The sequence below is a fragment of the Anabrus simplex genome, chromosome 6 (genome assembly GCF_040414725.1).
Source record: "Anabrus simplex isolate iqAnaSimp1 chromosome 6, ASM4041472v1, whole genome shotgun sequence".
In the NCBI taxonomy this organism is placed as follows: domain Eukaryota; kingdom Metazoa; phylum Arthropoda; class Insecta; order Orthoptera; family Tettigoniidae; genus Anabrus; species Anabrus simplex.
In genome coordinates this window covers 155,473,528-155,488,034 of record NC_090270.1, presented here as the reverse complement: position 1 = coordinate 155,488,034, position 14,507 = coordinate 155,473,528, and the positions used below count along the sequence as shown (strand labels likewise).

At 39.0% G+C, this 14,507-nt stretch overlaps 1 protein-coding gene across 1 annotated transcript in view; it reads right to left on the bottom strand.

The window, feature by feature from the left end:
- LRP1 (LDL receptor protein 1) overlaps positions 1–14,507 on the bottom strand; it is a 744,558-nt gene that overhangs the window by 598,814 nt on the left and 131,237 nt on the right. The window contains exons 16-17 of the mRNA XM_068228249.1: positions 8,872–9,120; positions 5,706–5,848 (exon numbers count right to left, since the gene is read on the bottom strand). Of these exons, the coding sequence (XP_068084350.1) occupies positions 5,706–5,848; positions 8,872–9,120 (392 nt within the window). The remainder of the gene's footprint in view (positions 1–5,705; positions 5,849–8,871; positions 9,121–14,507) is intronic.

Genomic DNA, 14,507 nt, shown 5'->3' with positions numbered 1-14,507 from the left:
AACAAATTATGGTTAATGGAGGAAACTAGCGATAAAATACACTTTTTTAATTAAAATTTAGAACATAATCAGTCCTAACTTATGTGGAGTGTAGAATGTCTAAAACCAAAATGGATCTTCTTCAATTTATGCTGCCATTATAACATTAAAAGACGTGGGTCCAATGACACCTTCTGTTAGGGGAACTTTTGTAATTTAAAACCCAAGTATAACATTAACTCGTGCGTGATGCGATCTATGCAACATCAACTTTAAAACAAGAGGCATAAGTCAGACCATGCAGTGCAACTGGATAAGAAGTATTCATTGTAACATTAGAATAATTAATGTAGTGATAATTGTTAATAGGTAAATCTTGCTTCCTGCCATTTGTGTTGATACTGAATGAATAATAAGTTCTCGAAAAATCTCAACTGGAACTGTTGCTCAATAGCAAACCTCTTGCCTGGAGCGGAAGGACGTGAACTTACCAGGCACCTTTGGACCTACTCTGTGGCTCCTGTCAATGACAGTTTTGGTTACCTTGGCCTCCAGTTTATTGCAGAGGCTCACAACAATGTCATCTGTGTTCTCACCCTCACTTTCAACAATACCAAACAGATGTAAACTTGACCTTTGGTACTGTTCCAGGGAGTCCCACTTTGCCTCAACTTCTTCTTTGAGATGTTTTATTTCTCTTTTGCGGCACTCGAGTTTTTTGTTTAGTTCATTCACCAATTCGGCATTGAACTGGAGGCTACGCTCAAGTTCTTTCACCGCAATTTCTCCGAGGGGTATTTGTTTTTAGTTTAGAGGACGCAAGACAGGCTGTTCATATCGTGCTTGCCTCGAACACGATTGGTGCCTGTGAAACATCAAAAGGTTACTACTACTACTACTACTACTACTACCACCATCACCACCACCACTACTACCACTACTACTACTGAATGGATGGTGTTGTTTGGTGCTCTGCATATTTCCTTAATTAAGTGGTGTTTTAAAGGCTGTATACAGGGTGAAGCGTAATTCGCGCACTCAGGCGTCGCAGCGCGACTCCTCACATGCCAGCAATAAAAAAATGTATCTTACAAAATTTCGTCTTGCGAGTATATCCGGTAGAAAACGGACGTTAAAGAGTAGCAATCTGGCAACACTGTAACCATATGTAGGGTGACTACTGCTGTCAGCACGTCCACGTCGTGCTGTACAGTTGGTGCAGTGGGTAGAGTTTTTGGTTGGCATGCAGGAGGTCGATGGTTCGATCCTGGGTTGAGGCGGATTTTTTATTTGCTAATTTCCATCTGACAGTACCTACTGTGATACAGTAAGACACCGTTTCTGAGGTCACATGTATCCTACATTTACAACATAATAATAATAATAATAATAATAATAATAATAATAATAATAATAATAATAATAATAATAATAATACATTGAGATACGTACTAAACAGCATGCGGTTACCAGACGCAACACGCAATGTTGAAAGGCAGAATTATTGGGACCATGGTGATAACACATACAAATTGTAACCGAGTTTGGACATTATTCGCAGAGCATGTTGCTAGGCCTACTGGTAACGTAAGGCCCTAACGAAATGTAATGGACCTGAACGAGGCAAGAATAATAGTTGGTAGTAATCTATGGGACCATTGGGGGAGGGTACAAAGAAAACAGGTTTCACATCTAGTAGATGAAGTGGTGCGAATAAATTCACGCCCACGACGTGGAAAGGGCGCCTTTCAAAGCTGACCAATGAAAACGATTGTTCGTCCATTTCTAGGATCGTAGTATGTAAGTGCAAATGGTTTCTAGAGGACCCACTGCAATCGCTGTTGACGATTAAGATGCCAGATACCATACCACCTGGACTACATTTACGAAATAAAAAACATACGCCTCAACCCAGGAACGACCACTCGACCTCCTGCATGCTAACCCAAAACTCTATCCATTGCACCAACTGTACAATACGAGTAATGTCTGCTGACAGAGGTAGTTACCCTACATGTGGTTACAGTGTTGCCAGATTGCTAATCTTCAACGTCGTTTTTCTGCCGGATATACTCGCAAGATGAAATTTTGTAAGAGACATTTTTTTATTGCTGGCATGTGAGGAGCCGCGCTGCGACGCCCGAGTGCGCGAATTAAGCTTCACCCTGTATATATATATATATGTATTGCAGTTATAAGTGGAAGTGCTGCTCTTCAGAACGTGGTATCAATTTGAAGAATCAAAGAGGCATCCCTTTTCTGTCAAGGTAAACAAGGCATTCTTTCTGATTATATTAGACATGTTTGTGAAATTAATAACTGGTTCGATAGAAGGCAGTTCAGTTTTAGGAAAGGTTATTCCACTGAAGCTCAACTTGTAGGATTCCAGCACGATATAGCAGATATCATGGATTCTGGAGGTCAAATGGACTGTATCGCGATTGACCTGTCTAAAGCATTTGATAGGGTGGATCATGGGAGACTACTGGCAAAAATGAATGCAATTGGACTAGACAAAAGAGTGACTGAATGGGTTGCTATATTTCTAGAAAATAGATCTCAGAGAATTAGAGTAGGTGAAGCTTTATCTGACCCTGTAATAATTAAGAAGGGAATTCCTCACGGCAGTATTATCGGACCTTTATGTTTTCTTATATATATAAATGATATGAGTAAAGGAGTGGAATCGGAGGTAAGGCTTTTCATGGATGATGTTATTCTGTATAGAGTAATAAATAATTTACAAGATTCTGAGCAACTGCAACGTGACCTCGATAATGTTGTGAGATGGACAGCAGGCAATGGTATGTTGATAAACGGAGTTAAAAGTCAGGTTGTGAGTTTCACAAATAGAAAAAGTCCTCTCAGTTTTAATTACTGCATTGATGGGGTGAAAGTTCCTGTTGGGGATCATTGTAAGTATCTAGGTGTTAATATAAGGAAAGACCTTCATTGGGGTAATCACATAAATGGGATTGTAAATAAAGGGTACAGATCTCTGCACATGGTTATGAGGGTGTTTAGGGGTTGTAGTAAAGATGTAAAGGAGAGGGCATATAAGTCTCTAGTAAGACCCCAACTAGAGTATGGTTCCAGTGTATGGGACAATCACCAGGATTACCTGATTCAAGAATTGGAAAAAATCCAAAGAAAAGCAGCTCGATTGTTCTGGGCGATTTCCGACAAAAGAGTAGAGAGAAAGAAGAAGAGCTGCTCGACTAAGTGGTATGTTCCGAGCTGTCAGCAGAGAGACGGCGTGGAATGACATTAGTAGACGAATAAGTTTGAGTGGCGTTTATAAAAGTAGGAAAGATCACAATATGAAGATAAAGTTGGAATTCAAGAGGACAAACTGGGGCAAATATTCATTTATAGGAAGGGGAGTTAGGGATTGGAATAACTTATCAAGCGAGACGTTTAATAAATTTCAAATTTCTTTGAAATCATTTAGGAAAAGGTTAGGAAAACAACACATAGGGAATCTGCCACCTGGGCGACTGCCCTAAGTGCAGATCAGGATTGATTGATTGATTGATTGATTGATTGATTGATTGATTGATTGATTGATTGATTGATTGAACTCATTTATAACCCTTTAATGATTTAAGGTTATGTCCCCAAAGAGAAAAGAGAGTAGAGGTATTGAGAGTAGCAATGTCAAATTCAGAGAGGTTGAAATAGATGTAGAAAACCAAGGCCTGTCACAAGCGGGAGAGCTTAGCGGTAGTACATAGGTACTATGTTGGATGAGGAGCTGGACATAACCATGGAACTACAGAGTACAAAGACTACAAACCAAAGAGTAGGATTAGAGGGGATGCAACTAGATATTGAGAATTTAGTCATGTATAGTGAAGACTTATTAACATCAGTAAAGATGACTCCTAATACCAAAGCAGAGATAAAGAAAGGTATTAAAGAAATGGGACAAATGGCAGAAATCATTCGTAGTCTTTCGTACGAATGGGAACATCCCTGTTCCAAATTACTCCTAACCTTTGGATCTTCATTCATATCAATTTTAAGTTTCCTTATTGTGGATGTCGAACCACTGTCTTAAGGCCCAGAATAAACTTTTCTGCCTGCATTTATGTTTCCCTTCTATCTTTCTTTCTATGATCAGTTGTTGGAAGATGTGACCCAAATAAGCTGCTTTCCTGCATTTTGCAAGGGTTAACACTTTAAATGATTTCACAGAACAACAGAATGCCTCCTTGTTGGTGACATGGTCTATACACGGGATTTTTTTTTTTTTTTTTTTTTTGCTAGGGGCTTTACGTTGCACCGACACAGATAGGTCTTATGGCGACGATGGGATGGGAAAGGCCTAGGAGTTGGAAGGAAGCGGCCGTGGCCTTAATTAAGGTACAGCCCCAGCATTTGCCTGATGTGAAAATGGGAAACCACGCAAAACCATCTTCAGGGCTGCCGATAGTGGGATTCGAACCTACTATCTCCCGGATACAAGCTGACAGCCATGCGCCTGCGCCTCTACGCGCACGGCCAACTCACCCGGTATACACGGGATCTTGAACATTCTGTGATAGTTCACATTTCAAAGGCGTGCAGTTCGTTAATGACAAAGCCTTTAACGTACATCAACCCACAAAATAAAGCACCACTGGTAACAAGAAACACTTCACAACATGCCTTGAACAAGAGGTCATAGTTGCACACTAGATGTTTTATTTTCAGAAATACATTTTCTGCAATGCCCATTCTGATTTTCATTTTTACACGAAGATTCCATTCTTGTGTTAGCCAATGCTGCAACCACATTATTAAAAAAAAAAAAAAAACCAGTCTTCACTATTTCCTGAACAAACTAAACTATTACCACTAGCTTCTCTGTTACTGGGAATTGCTCTGTTTCCTTGTGTCTGTCAGACATCTACAGGGGCTGCTTGACCGAGGCAGTAAAGGCGTGCTCGGTTCGCCCGGAAGTATGTGGGTTCATATCCCCGTCAGGAAGTCTTAAAATTTAAGAAATGAGATTTCCATTTCCGGAGGTGCATATTGCCCTGAGGTTCAGTCAGCCTACACCAAAAATGAGTACCAGGTTAATTCCTGGGGGCAAAGGCGGCCAGGCGTAAAGCTAACCACTCTACCCCATCATTAGCCGAGGTTAACAATGGTGGAAGCCTTTACCTTCCACTCCTCCAAGGGCCTTCATGGCCTGTACAGAGGTGACTTTGCTTTGCTTGTCAGACATCTACAGTATTTCACAAACAAACATTAGTTTGTCTTTCACTCATGAAATAGTTTTGCCTCTGTGACATCAAAATTCTTAGCAGAGAACATGAAGTTTGTGTCAAACAGCTAGGAAGTGATCAAATCATGCTCTCACTGACCCTTATATGAATTATTTTATTAGCAATCTGAACTCATCGTCCACTGAGAACATAATATTGTTTTGAACCTTGTGGAAACTATGACAAACCTTATTTGAATTACAAATGTAGAAGCACATGTCAGTAATTTGCTATCAATTTCCCCATCATTTTAACTATTACAAATGAAAAACTCTATCTACTGTATTACTATATATATATTCATAGAATAAACACTCCCCGCATGAGGAGGTTGCCCATGAGGACAAAGTACACTCATTGCATTAATAACTATACAGATCATGCCCATCATTGACAGCAACCCTTTTCAACTCTTTGAGAACCACATTCTACATCAATGATATTGGTAAGGTAATGCTGCTGAAAGAGACTCACATGAGTTTCAGGATTGCAGCTGTGGGAACAGTTCCGTTCATCACTGCCATCCTGACAATCATCATACAGGTCACAAAGAAAGTCCAGAGAAATGCAACGTTTATTGTCACACCTGAACTGCTCGGGAAAGCACTCGGGAAAATCTATGAAAAATAAACATTTTATCAGTGTCACAAGCAACCAGCAACCAGAACACTTAAGGAAATGAACCAAATTACAATTTACAACACATAAAAAATATATAAATTGAATAATAACTTTCTGTTAGTGAAGTGACATTTAGTTGTTACCTTAGTGACTTCGGACTCTCAAACAAAAATTTATATTTGTTTCAATTTTTAGGGTCACTAAATTATATGCATATATACATTTGTATACTCTATTTACAATACAAAATGCAAAAGAACAAGTTTATTAGATTTTTCTCTCACTTGTTAGAATGGTAGTCCTGTCCATTAAGATAATTACCTACATCGGAAATTCTAGAAATAAAAATAAAAATCTAATAATACGCATCAAGCTTACTTTTGCTTATTTCTGTTTGTTAAGAAACATGTGAGAATGGGACCAATCATGAAAACACTAAGTATACTCTGTTCCTCAGTAATTAATAATAATGTGATGAAATCAAACAGTAGAATACAATTTAGTGCACTGAAATCTATATATAAAGCAAAATGAATTACTGTCTGTCTGTCTGTCTGTCTGTCTGTCTGTCTGTCTGTCTGTCTGTCTGTCTGTCTGTCTGTCTGTCTGTCTGTCTGTCTGTCTGTCTGTCTGTCTGTCTGTCTGTCTGTCTGTCTGTCTGTCTGTCTGTCTGTCTGTCTGTCTGTCTGTCTGTCTGTCTGTCTGTCTGTCTGTCTGTCTGTCTGTCTGTCTGTCTGTCTGTTCCTTATACAAATCCATACCGTTCCACCAATCTGAACCAAATTTTGGATACTTACTTTCTAGAACCCTACAGGTAAACATATCTACAACAAATTTTACCAGTTCTCTCAATTCCTTAGATTTAGGCCCTTTGGCACATTAACACAAGCTGATACAGGCAAAATATAGGATATAGAATATAGAAAATATAGAATAGGATGAGACAACGTTCATTTTATGCCTCACAATGCAAAGAACAAATCTCGGTAGGCCAAAAACCATGTTTTGAGGCCCTAAAACCAACCATCATGGAGATATTGGCACCATACTACACCTGTTCTAGGAACCGGATGAAGAAATGACACCTGTAATCATAGCAATGTGAGCTCAAGGATTCTACAGTAGAATACAGGCCTAGTGTTTGAAGTAAACACGTGCATGAATGTAGGCTGGGCCAAGGAGAGATTTTGCTACACATATGACTTACTGTCCAGAAAGAAAGCACTGTGGGAGGTAAGCCGCCCCTAGGGGTGGAGGTGGGGAGGGGGTGGCATATAAAAGTAATTGAAAACGGTGTCAAATCCATCATTTTGGGGGTCGCTGAAATGAACAGTGTCACTATGCATGTCATTTAAGTCCAAGTTCAGCCACCATCAGCACGGAGGGTGAAAAAGGGTGAAAAAAGTCCAAAATGGCCAAGTTTATGGGTGTATGTATGTTCCAGCATAGCTGTCAACCAAACTTGGTACACTTATGACTTACTATCTGGAAAAAAAAAAAAATACTGTGAGGGTGAAACACCCATAGTACCCAACTCGGCGGGGGTGGAAAGGGGTGAATTAAAAAATAAAGAAAACGACTAATATTAATGTAGAATCCATAGTTTTCGGGATCGCTATAATGAATAGTGACACTCCAGATGTTTAAGTCAAAGTTCAGGCCCCACTGGCATGGGGGTGAGAAGGGGTAAAAAAAGAAAATGTCCACAATGACCAAGATTACGGACAAATTTGTATATGTTCCAGCATAGCTTTTAACCAGACTTGGTACCCATATGACTTACTATCTGCAAAAACAACTGTGGGAGCAAGAGACCCCTAGCACCGTGGGGGCAGGGAGTGAATCATAAAAAATGACCAATATTAGTGTTGAATCTGTAGTTTTCTGTAGTTTTCTGGATTGTTGAGACGAACTGTGACACTTTGAATGCTGTTTAAGTCCAATTTCAGCCTCCATCAGTATGACAATTGAGAAGAGATGAAAAGGTATGTCCAAAATGGCAGAGATGTATGTGTGTATGTTACAGCATAGCTCTCAAGCAAACTTGGTACATATATGACTTACTATCTGCAAAAATTACTATGGAGGTAAGACAACCCTACCACCAGTAGGGGAGGGGACACGACATGCAAAAATAATAAAAATTAACCGATATTAGTGTTGAATCCATAGTTTACAGGGTCGCTGAGATGAAATGAGACACTCTGGATGCTGTTTAAGTCCAAGTTCAGCATGGGGGTTCAGAAGGGGTGAAAATGTCCGGGCACTACAGCTAGTAACTCCTAACACAGAGACCATTCACAATGATGGAATGGAGGGCATTATTGCAAAATTATTGCAGGAAGCTACACAAACATATAGCACTTCTGTTCATGATTTTTGAAAATGGAATAATTTCACTGTTCGATGAGAGACTGGATGACCTTAGCCAAGAGATCATAATGTTTTGATATGTAAGAAAATGCACATAACCTAAGAAGAAGAAGAAGAAGAAGAAGGAGGAGAAGAAGAAGAAGAAGAAGAAGAAGAAGAAGAAGAAGAAGAAGAAGAAGAAGAAGAAGAAGAAGAAGAAGAAGAAGAAGGAGAAGGGTCCTAATGTTGAGGTTTCGTTCCATTCATACCTAACGAAAATGACCAAAGGAAAGCAGAAGAACTCAAATGAGGTATTTTCAAAGGAAGTAAACTACACAATGAAACGTTCTGACTCCACAACAAATAAAAATGTACACAGTGGATAAAAAGAGAAGGATCATGGGAAATCGAAATATACTCTAGCTCTCACTTTCCTCAACACCAGTGGCATCAGAAGAGAAGATGAGGTAACCAAGAGTGGCCAGCTGCAAAAAAATTAAAGCAAGGAGCTTGAAATAACTTTATGGGAACAATACTGCAACAGGGTCTTATCATCTGCATCCTGCGAGTTACAAGTACCTTGAGGAACTTAGGGAAAAACTGATGACATTTATGAAACATGTTTAAAGACCCTGGCAAGAGTATTAACACGAAGCATGAAACTCACCGCACATATCTTCGTCTGATTTATCACCCTCTCCACAGTCATAGGCATGGTCACACCTCCACATCTTCGGGATGCAGCGGCCAGACTTATTACAGGCAAACTGCATGGCATTGCACGTAGTATTGGTACAGTGGGCAGGCTCCTCGTCCATTCCATCAGCACAGTCTCTATCACCATCACACACCCAATGTACAGATATACACCTGTTTGTATCACATCGGAACTGTTCTTCCTTGCACTTCTTCTTCTCTACACAATACAACATATGAAATATAATTAGCAAAATTAATTCATGTTTATATGATTTTAAAAAATTGAAAGGTTCAAGCTCATTAAGCTACTTAAATCATAAAATTTTATATTATTTATAGAACCTATTTGGTGAGTATGATAAAATCAAATGACTGGAAACTTCTTTAGAAATAACAGATATTCAGTAAAAGTTTCTAAAATATTATTATGTTATTGTTGCTCCAATACTAACTAACTTTAACCATACGAACACTGTATTTAAAAAATATATATTCTACAGATATAGGCCTTTTGGCGACGGAAGGATGGGAAAGGGCTAGGATTGGGAAGGTAGTGGCCGTGACCTTAATTAAGATACCGTACCAGCATCTGACTGGTGTATAAACGGGAAACCATGGAAAACTGTCTTCAGGGCTACTGACAGTGGGGGTTCGAGCCCATTATCTCCTGAATGAAAGTTCACAGCCACACAACCATAACCATACAGCCCACTCACTCAGTTAATAGTTAACAACAGGACTGTAAAGGAGTAGAAATTAAATATATATTCATGATTACAAGACAGATTGCCTTTGAAGATTGGGAAATATATATTTAAAAGAGTAGAGGAGTTTAAATTCCTTGGTGTATTAATTGATGAGCAAAACCAAAGGCAACAGGAACACCAAGCTAGAATTAAGAATGCAAATATGACATTTTACTCTATGAGCCGTATATTAGACTCCGCAAGTTTTTAACAAGGAATGCAAAAATGATTATCTACAATACAATCATTCGACCAGTACTTCTGTATGGTTCTGAGACATGGAGTATAACCAAGAAAGAACAGCAGCAGTTGCAAGTCTTTGAGAATAAAGTTTATAGAAAAATATTTGGCCCATGGTTCAATCCTATCTCCCAAAGCTGGCAGAAAAGATCTAATTATGATATTTACACCCTCTCTCAACCACTACAATGGGTGTGATAGAATCCAACAGACTGCGCTGGGCTGGATGTGTACTGAGGATGCAGGATAACAGAGCACCAGTAGATCTACACAAGAGATCTCTTAATGGGAAAAGACCTTCAGGAAGATCCCAAAGCATCTGGAAGAAGGAGATCAACAAGGTATACCGGACCTTCCAAAGTGATAACTGGGAAAAGCGGGCTCATGATTGAAAAGGATGGAAGAGGATTGCGAGATCGGCACGGGAACTTCACGTCCCTCAGAAGCCAACGGAGTGAATGAGTGATTACAAGACTAAGCCAATGAAAATGGAATTTTAAATTATAGACTTTGGATATAGTACACCACTCAAGAGTGTGATATTTTTCATGTCCATTCAACAAAGTAACTAGTAAAAGATGCAGAATGGATAATTACTTCATACTCTACAGAAAATATGTCACTTTTACAGGGTCTTTATTTATGCTTGGCAAGGACTTTCTCACTCGACCTTGGCCGCCAGTGACAGTTCAGTTGCCGGCTACCGCGCATGCGTATGTACGGCAGAATACCGTGCTCAAAATCATTATCATGCATTTTATTCACCCAGTTTACAGTTTATCCTCAAAATCATTATCATGCATTTATCATGCATTTTACTCACGATTTTTTACAGTTTATGCTGAAAATGTTCCCCATGTGCTGCCAAACGTAATCGGCATCTCCTAATGAAGTTTTCGGTTACTCTACCAAGTTCTTCAGCACTGATGGATGCAATTGCAGCTCTTATATTGTCTTTAAGTTCATCTAGTGTGTGAGGGTTGTTCCCATAAACTACATTTTTTAACATTCCCCACAAATAAAAATCACATGCCGTTAAATCTGGGGTATGAGGGGGCCACAGATTTTTACTTATGATCCTCGTATGAAACATGCTTCAGTAAGGAGATAACGACCTTTACGTCTATTTTTTATAGTTTACTGAACCTGTACGTTTGAATCTCTTGGCCAGTTGTTTTATTGTCCCATTGACAGGAATGGCTCTCCCTGAAAATTTCGCTCAAAACTTTTGTCTTGTCTGAGCGCACGGTTTTCTGCACTTAATGTAAGTATTGTTCACATAACGAATATTTCACATACATTACAGCACTATACACAATCACAATAAAACACTATGCAATACGATATACAGTACGCAGTAGCTTCATTGAACACCCTACTATCTCAGAGCTCAGCTCTCAGCAACTGGAAGAAGTGCCGGAAACCGCGCACACCAGCGGCCGGTAGTGGCCAGTCATCGGCGGCCAAGCTCGAGCGAGAAATTCCTTGCCAAGCATAAATAAAGACCCTGTATTACTTTCCTCAACATAAAGAAAAACTGTTATACAATGGATACCACAGACCAAAATTGTCAAAAAATGTTTAATTTAGGATGAATATCTGAAGAAATAATAACTTGCTAATTAATCAAGATCTTTTAATGGAATAACATAACTCAAGTGTAAACAGAAAATTGTATGGAGCAATATAGAGAAATTATCCAAATTTCTCAGTACTTCCACATTCACTACATTCTTATTGTTACTACAGTAGTGTCTCGGTATTTCGGTTCTTGATAGTTCAATATTCCCATAAATCCAAGCTAAAAAAATTTGAATTAACAAAAATAATAGTTTTCAGTGTGCAAGTGCCTTAGATGAGGCGAAAGCTAAATATAACACATGGGACACTGACCTTGAGCGAAGTCTGGCAGTTCTCCTACCCCTACATTGCTCTGGGACACCATGGGTATGGAGCAAATACTAAATACTAAATGAGTCAAATGCCTTTTCTAAATATAGAAAGGCCATATGGACCGTTCTTCTCTTCTTTCTGTGCGTCTCTGCCAGCAACTGGAAATCACGGATAGGATCTGTTGTTCTGTTGTCCTCAATGAAGCCCACAATGGTTTGATGAGACAGTAATGATGCTTCTCGGTGTGCATCAATAACCCACTCACAGATTTTCATGGTGTAGCAGAGGAAACGAATTGGGTAGTAGTTTGTGCAGATAGTACATACCATCATCCTTGCCTATCCAGATTGGCATGGATGGTATGTCATTGTTTTCAAAGCATTTGCTGAAGAGTTTTACTACAAAATCAGTCCCACATTTCCCCATCTCCTTCCAAACTTCGACAGGAATGTCATTATGTTCAGTTGCTTTGCTGTGTTTCACTGCATGGATGGCAGCTGCAACCTTGACAGGCAAGATGAATAGACTGCACTCCGCACTGGATTGGCTGTGGGGTTAGTTGGATGTGGGAACTCGTAATTACAACTGACATTAAAGCGTTCCCTCCAATGTCGAAGTATATGCACTGTGTTTCGAAGGAGCTCTCCAAGTTTGCTCATTTCTACTACAGTAGAACCAGTAACTTCACCAGTTCTGGATTAGGTACTTCCTTATCTCTCCAGTACTTCCAAATGCATCATACTTCTCACACACAGGTATTCTTTCAAGTGCTCCTTGTGTTTTCAGTAAATGCAACAATGTATTCCCCCAAACAGATCGAAGCTTGGTGATGAGAATTTTTTAAGAACCTATTATTTTAGCTGTAAAGTAAATAGCAAATTATTTGAAATGCCACAAGTCAGTAACTATAATAAAACTTATGGGAAGAGAGAATTTCAAAAGTTCCAAGCTATCGTGTTCAGTCTCACCTAGTGATAATAGACACTTGACACATTGAGGCCTTTGTCTTCCTGTGTCATTTATTGCGGAGATCGAAGCCCACATGGCGTACGTTCTCTGGGTTTCATCGTTGTTACTATGAAATAAACATACTATGCACGTTGACTGGCACTGCCGTATAAGATTTGGCTCATATAGTTCTCAAAACAAATATATATATGGCAGCAAACTACAGCTCTACACATCACATTCTTCCTTTCAAATCGTGTCAGAGCTGTGTCGACTTGACAACAGTGTGCACGTAATGGTGGCAGCGCGCGAATATGGACTCAACGACGGTGATCTACATCAACTGAGCAGACTTAACAGGTCACACATAAAATGTATGTACAAATTATTACGTAGATTTACCTCTTGCAAAAATAATTATGACTGGCCTAAAAACCAAATAAATTCAATATCACGCCATATTTTATTAGTTAAGGTTATACGTTGAACTTTTTAAAAAGTGAAACAATTACTGATTTCAATCCACTATTTCCATGGTAAGGGATCTATCAACTGTATTACAGTTTTTACGGACATGAAGTAAAGAGTATGAACTCAAATATCCAGTGATTTCGTTAAGACTAGCATTCTGTAAAGTAAGTGGAACTTTACTGATTACTTGTTGAAAAGGTCGTAACTGAGTAAAATATTTCACAGGTAATTGTGATTCAGTCCAAAACACTCCCCATCGGTGCTTGGTATTGCCCTTGTTTATAAACAATACATGTCTCCATCACGGCAATAAGAATGCATTCAAAGAATACAGAGAATCATTAAAATGCCATGCTAACAACAAAAGAGCAAACTACATGAAATCATTATGCTGCCAAAGCACCATACCTAGTATTGTGAAATGAGTGGTATCTCACCAAATGTAGCCCTTTTGAAGAGGGTCATAGAGATAAAAATTTCTTCATCACCATTGCTATTGAAAAATCTAGAGGTTTTTGAGAGGTGAGCTGGTGGTCAGAATTGATTCAGCCATTCAAAAGGCATAAAAAATAAGCTAAGACCTTCAGATTGCCTTCATTATATTCTGTTTGGAGGTCTGAAGCATTATTTTCGATCAAGGGTATGTTACGTGAAGATCGACAGATTCATGAACGTTAAAAATAAACTGAACTTTCATGCGCAATATGACGCGCTGCATTAGCAAATACCATATAAACCCTAACACCACCTGCATTTCTTTAACAGAAATATTGCTCCTTAAATTTGGGTGTGGGTCATACTTAAGCCTTTCGTATTGTGGTCTCATAATACCTTGTTCCAAAGATGCATCAATGCCACAACAGCAGTTTCATGTCATACGACTTGGCAACAGCTGAAATCTTGCTCTGTAGTTCACTTCTGTGTTACTGGAACCACATGGTGTGGCAATTGATTAATACTTTGTGTTCTGAGTGAATAAGCATCAGTGGTAACAAGTGATGAATTCAAAAAACCTTTTTGCAGTCATTTACTGTGAGTGAGAAACTTACAAAGTTGTAACAGAAGCTTAAACTATCAAAAATCGTGCCGCCGCAGAAAATATATTGATGAATCAAGTATTTGCGATTGGAGGAAGAAGAAGGAAATGTTATTAAAATGTAACAGTGATTGTACAGCTTTCTGAGGGCTAAGTGCACAGTTTCCTGAAATTAAAGAACAGCATTACAAATACACAACTCTAGGTTATGGTGTATCAACTGAAATGTGTCAACTAAAAGCATTAGAGATCACAAAGGAACTTAGAAAG